The following is a 6,814-nucleotide window of genomic DNA, read 5'->3' as shown; positions in this document are numbered from 1 at the left end:
TTATTTGGCATAAATAATTATTTTAATTTAGCATCTCAATAATAATTCTAATTATGCCAAATTACCAGATAATTAACTTCTGGGTCTTACATTTCTCCACCACTAAAAACAAATTTCGTTCTCGAAATTTCAGTTTACACACATACATCTTAAACGCAATATACCCCACTTCAGTACTAGGAATCAAACAAATATGGATAAGAAGTTCTCATCTTCTCCTCTGTCTCCCAAGTAGATTCCTCTACCCCATGCCTCGACCACTGAACTCGAACTAGTGATACAACTTTGTTGCGAAGAACTTTCTCCTTGCGATCCAAGACAGACATAGGATACTCAGTATAAGACAATGCTGGATCGAGTTCAACCTCATCAGGCTGAATGACATGAGACGGATCAGGCTCATACTTACGCAACATAGATACATGAAACACATCGTGGATGCCATCCAAAGATTGTGGCAACTCCAACCGATAAGCACAAGGCCCAATACGTTCAACAATTCTATAAGGACCAATGTATCGAGGTGACAACTTACCTCTCATACCAAAACGAACAACGCCTCTAAACGGTGAGATTTTTAGAAATACAAAATCATCAACTTGAAATTCCAAAGGTCGACGACGTTTATTCGCATAGCTTGTTTGTTGATCTTGGGCAGCTTTCATTCTTTGACGTATCAACTGAACTTTGTCATGCATTTCCTGAACAATCTCGGGTCCAGTCAATTGCTTTTCACCGAACTCATCCCAACAGAGCGGTGATCTACATCTGCGACCATACAAAGCTTCAAAAGGAGCCATGCCTATAGTCACTTGGAAACTGTTATTGTAAGAAAATTCCGCTAATGGTAAAGCTTCTTGCCAACTCTCTTTAAAATCCATAACTACAGCTCTAAGCAAATCCTCAAGAGTTTGGATTGTACGCTCAGTTTGACCATCGGTCTGAGGATGATATGCAGTACTCATCGCAAGTCGTGTACCCATTTCTTTTTGGAAGCTAGTCCAAAACTTTGAAGTAAATCTAGGGTCACGATCCGAGACTATTGCAACTGGAACTCCATGTAGTCTCACTATATTCTCAATAAAAAAACGAGCCATTTTCTTGTACGAGTAAGTCCTTTCATACGGAATAAAGTGAGCTGACTTGGACAATCTATCGACCACTACCCAAATGGCATCGAAGTGACGAGAAGTACGTGGCAAATGAGTGACAAAATCCATAGCCACATGTTCCCAGTTCCACTGAGGAACTTCAAGACTGTGTAGTAATCCTCCTGGTCTCATACGTTCTGCCTTGACTTGCTGACAGACCATACAACGAGATACAAACTCAGCTACATCCTTCTTCATGTTCTTCCACCAAAATTGAGATCTGAGAATATGATACATTTTCTTGCCTCCTGGGTGGATGCTATAACGAGTGCAGTGAGCTTCATTAAGGATGGTTGTGCGCAAGTCAGGAATATCTGGAACAACCAATCTTCCATTCAATCGAAGAGAGTCATCAGAATAAATTGAAAATCCAGATTGATGTCCTTGAGTCACTAAATCATAAGATTTCTGAATCTGATCATCTGACTTTTGGGCAGCTTTAATAATCTGAATTAACTCAGGTTCAACAGAAATCTGAGAAACACAGATAGCATTCCCTTGGATCTGAAAATTCAAACCAGAAGTGCAGATATCCTCGTGCAACTTAGAAATATAGATTGAGGAGAGTTGAGCATCATTATCGACTTTACGACTCAAAGCATCAGCAATGACATTCACTTTTCCCGGCTGATATTGGATCTCACAATCATAATCTTTCAACAGATCCATCCAACGTCTTTGTCTCATATTCAAATCAGATTGAGAAAATAAATATTTGAGACTCTTATGATCTGAATAAATTACAAATTGTTCTCCAAATAAATAATGTCTCCAGACTTTTAGAGCAAAGACAATAGCAGCCAATTCCAAATCATGAACAGGATATCTAGATTCATGTGTCTTCAACTGACGAGAACCATAAGCCACTACTCTGCCATGTTGCATCAAGACACAACCTAATCCTCGAGACGAAGCATCTGTGCAAACAAAAAATCCTCCAGAACCACTTGGAATTGTAAGTACTGGTGCAGAAGTCAATCTCTTCTTCAACTCAACAAAACTTGACTCACATTCATCAGACCAAATGAATTTCTGATTTTTCTGAGTCAACAAAGTGATAGGTTTAGCAATCTTTGAGAATCCTTCAATGAATCTACGATAATAACCAGCTAAACCCATAAAACTCCGAATCTCTGGCACATTCGTCGGTCTTGGCCAATTCAATACTGCTTCTACTTTACTTGGATCAACAGAAATACCATGTTCAGAGATAACATGGCCTAGAAAGACAACTCTGTCTAGCCAGAATTCACACTTGGACAACTTTGCATATAATTGTTTCTTTTGAAGAATTCGAAGAATTAACCTCAAGTGCTTGGCGTGTTCTTCTTCGGACTTAGAATAAATAAGAATATCGTTGATGAAAACAATGACAAACTTATCGAGATATTTTCTGAATACACGATTCATCAAGTCCATGAAAATAGCAGGAGCATTAGTCAAACCAAAAGGCATAACTAAAAATTCAAAGTGTCCATATCTAGTGCAAAATGCTATTTTCGGAACATCTTGTTGTCTAACTCGTACTTGGTGATATCCAGAGCGAAGATCAATCTTGGAATACACCGCCGTACCTTGTAACTGATCAAACAAGTCATCAATTCTTGGAAGTGGATATTTATTCTTGATGGTTGACTTATTCAATTGTCTGTAATCAATACACATTCTCATCGTGCCATCTTTCTTTTTAACAAAAAGAACAGGAGCACCCCAAGGTGAAGAACTTGGGCGGATATAACCTTTACTCAACAATTCCTGTAACTGTTCTTTCAATTCTTTTAACTCAACAGGAGCTAATCGATATGGTGCTCGAGATATAGGTTCAGTTCCTGGCATAAGTTCTATACTGAACTCAACTTCTCGTTCTGGTGGAAATCCAGGAATTTCCTCAGGAAATACATCAGAAAATTCACAGACAACAGGAATGTCAGATATTGACCGCTCACCTTGAGACAGATCGACAACATAAACAAGAAAACCTTCATTTCCTGAGTCCAACAGACGAGTCATTTCGATAGAAGAGACTAAAGGAATCTTAGCTCGTGAACCTCGACCATAGAAATTCCATTTAGGAGCAAAACAAGGTCTAAATCGAACTATTCCTCTATAACAATCGACAGTGGCTTTATTAGAAGTTAGAACATCCATACCCACAATACAATCGAAATCATGCATAGGTAGGACTATAAGATTCAGGTACAACACATTATCAACATAGAGCAACACCGCATTAAACACAACATTATCAGTTATGATCATTCTTCCCATTGGAGTAGCAACTGATAAATTTCCATTCATACTAGTGGTGCAAAGATCATGCGAAGCGACAAATGCATGAGAGATAAACGAATGTGATGCTCCCGTATCAAAGAGTACTCGTGCTGTAAAACCACATAGAGTGCAATTACCAGTAATTACAGTACCTGGAGCTGCCTGTGCCTCGTCCTCTATCAAGGCAAATACACAAACGGGTGGCTGATTTTGTTGACCACCTTGTCCTCTTGATTGCTGATGTGGCCTGCTCGACTGTTGAGAAGAGTGGGATGGTGCAGAAAATTTGCCACCAGGTGTTCCACTACCTGCCTGCACTGATTTTTCCTGTCTGACTGGGGCAAACTCGAGCAAAGTGTCCTGGTCTGCCACAAACATTGCAAAGTCCTTGAACTCCCACACATTGATTGCTGAAATGTTTCCCACCGCAGTTATCACAATAAGGACCAGTGTAGCGTTGTCCACTCTGCTTTCCAGAACCTTCAGAACTAGTAGAACTAGAGCCAGATTTCTTGAATTGTTTCCCTTTTGGACGTAAAGATGAAGTACTAAAATGACTTGAAGATTGCTTGCCAGATTGGTGCTGGATAGGAGTCTTGTTTCCACCTCTCCTTCGAAAACTTGCCTCAGCCCTTTTTGCTAATTCCACAGCTTCGGGATAATTCATTGGCTTTCCAGTCGAGACAAATGGATGCAAGCGATCATCTAATCCTTCAGTGAAGCTTTCAACAATAGCTCCCTGACTAGCAGCAACATGAGGAGCATACTTCAACAGTTCGTAAAAAGTATCAGCATAGTCTTGTACCGACATATTTCCTTGTTTCAAATTATGGAATTCAGTTGATTTGGCACTATAGAACGATGGAGGACAATAACTTTCCCTGAACTTCAGCTTGAATACATCCCAAGACGGTGTTACTTTCTGAGATTCCAAAGTCATCAAGGTAGTAGCCCACCACATCTTAGCACGATCCTTCAACTGATGGAGTGCTAGCTTCAAACGTTGCGCCGATGGATATTCAATCAAATCAAAGAGGTCTTCAATCTCAGTAATCCAGATTTCAGCTTTTTCAGGTCCTTCATTACCAAAATAACGAGGTGGACGCATGGTATGGAAACGGGCAACTAACTCATCCATCCTAAGTTGTTCTAATCGTCCAGCAGCTTGGTTAACCTCAGTATTAACATCAATGCGAGGTCGACCACGACCACGACCACGACTAGCATTATTACCACTTTCAGCCATTCGATAAAATATAAATCACAACAAAAATTAGAATGAAAATAAACATATCACATAGGCACGTAAACATGTTGAAAAGTAGCAACAACAAGCGAAAAAATCAATTTTAGTGTCTAGACTCGAGTGTCCTAGACTCTAGTTTGAGCATATCCCAGTTTATGCTCTGATACCATGATGTGAGGCCCGGTTACTCTAATTATATTTAATTATCAAACAATTAAGAAATTAATAGACAAAGCAGCGGAAAAAAAGATTTAAAATAAATTTTGGGCCAATAAAAATTTCGGCATGACCTCCCCGTAAGTAGGACATCCCAGAAATACTCAGACAGCAGTTTATATAAAATAACTAAAACTAGGACCTCAACAAACTTAAACATCACACAACCAAGTGCCGGCCAGGCACAAAAACAAATTAAAATAGTTAACACATACATGAGCCGACAAGGCTCGATAACAATTTAAAACATAGCAGGAACTCTCAAATACAACACAAATACATCGGGGCATCTCCCCGGAGAATATAAAAATGACTCTGACATAATACATAATATAACTGGAAGACAAGACACGATCCAACCTCCTCAACGAGCTCCGCCAGCGGACCCTCCGTCTGGTGCTACAAAGTCACTTGGGTAGTCTACCATGGTGCCAAACAGCAGCCATAGTAGCTCCCCCAGAATAAACTGAGGTTAGGATTCTGGTATGTAACAGTTAGGCAACAACAACAAAACATTTAAACTATGCATAAACACATTATAATAGGTAGTATGCAATGCATGAGCTAGGATCAAAGTAAACGGGATAACAGGAGCCAACAAACGGTACGATAACAACTGGAACAATGCTCGAGCTATAACACAGGGGAGCTACATCGTCATGTAACTAAACCGCCCTGCCAAGTATGCGAGGTATGTCGTGCTGTGTGAAATCAAACACCCACGACTCGGCCTCCATACAGCTGATAACGTTACAATAGATAGGCACAATAACAAACAACATACGATGTCAAGATTCCAAGTGCATATCACACAGAAAATGCGTCAAGGAATAGATAATCATAATTTCGGTCTCAGGGATACTAGGCATAAAAGCCACCAGCTGATTTCCGAAATAACAATACGTGTGCCCAGAGTACAATACAACATGATAACGGGTAACAAGAATGATAGGGCTCAACGTGTGATGTAGTGAATATCATTCCATATTCTAAATGCCACAAAATATATCAAATAATTTAACATATAAACAACGAGGCATTTAAATTCACATAATCCATATAATTCACGTAATCAACATAATATCGGCAAAACAATATTTATATTTTTTACCGTTGTATGTTACCAACCGTAACATACCTATACCAATTCAAACGAAGGTCCAAAGCTCAATCTAAAATCCCAAGTTTTGGCCTACAACACAATTTATATTCCATAATATATCAAAACAATGTCATTTAATCAACGAGATCAAATTAAATCGAAGCGGGTAAAAATTCCAAAGTCGGGCAGCCCACTTTACCTCAACAAAACTAGCTGGAAACTCACGCTCAAGGCTGGAAGAATGGATTAAAACATCACAACTCGAAGCTAAACTAGTTGGACCGGGACAGCCTTCGAGCTCGCCGGGAAACTCACCGGAAAAGGCTGGAAATGAACTGAAGAAACGCAGCAGAAAATAGCAGCACGTCTAGCTTCTGAAAGTAGCTCGATTCGGGCTCAAACGGGCATCAAATTCATCGATTCTTAGCTTGAATCGAAGCCAAGGATGTAAGGAAGAAAACCCAACAAACGAATCGAATTTTGGACTCCGAACGAAGAAGTTATGAGCAGTTTACCGGAGCTGCTCCAAGGGTGACGGGAATGGAAGGATTTGGGGATGACTTCTCTTTTCTTTTTCTTTCCTTAGCTTTTGTCTGAAGCGTGGATATGTATATATGTAAGGGTGTGTGTGTTCTTTATTTTATTATTATTTGGTCAACTTGACACAGTCCAGATATTTCAACTCTCGTGTATTATTTTAGCTCTAATATGTATTTATATCGTTTAAATCTCGATATTCAAAAATATATATTTTTAATACACTTACTAATTTATTTGGCATAAATAATTATTTTAATTTAGCATCTCAATAATAATTCTAATTATGCC

General features: G+C 39.2%; 1 protein-coding gene across 1 annotated transcript; it reads right to left on the bottom strand.

The window, feature by feature from the left end:
- Window positions 1-2,966: 2,966 nt before the first annotated feature.
- LOC140890837 (uncharacterized) lies at window positions 2,967-6,532 on the bottom strand. Its single transcript, XM_073298953.1, has 2 exons — window positions 6,186-6,532; window positions 2,967-6,076 (listed from the first exon to the last, which is right to left on the bottom strand). Exon 2 carries the CDS (start codon window positions 4,666-4,668, stop codon window positions 3,727-3,729), a length of 942 nt encoding a protein of 313 aa, XP_073155054.1. The 5' UTR covers window positions 4,669-6,076; window positions 6,186-6,532; the 3' UTR covers window positions 2,967-3,726.
- Between the last annotated feature and the right edge of the window lie 282 nt (window positions 6,533-6,814).

The sequence above is a fragment of the Henckelia pumila genome, chromosome 3 (assembly GCF_033568475.1).
Source record: "Henckelia pumila isolate YLH828 chromosome 3, ASM3356847v2, whole genome shotgun sequence".
NCBI classification, from domain to species: domain Eukaryota; kingdom Viridiplantae; phylum Streptophyta; class Magnoliopsida; order Lamiales; family Gesneriaceae; genus Henckelia; species Henckelia pumila.
This window is presented reverse-complemented; position numbering and strand designations above follow the sequence as displayed.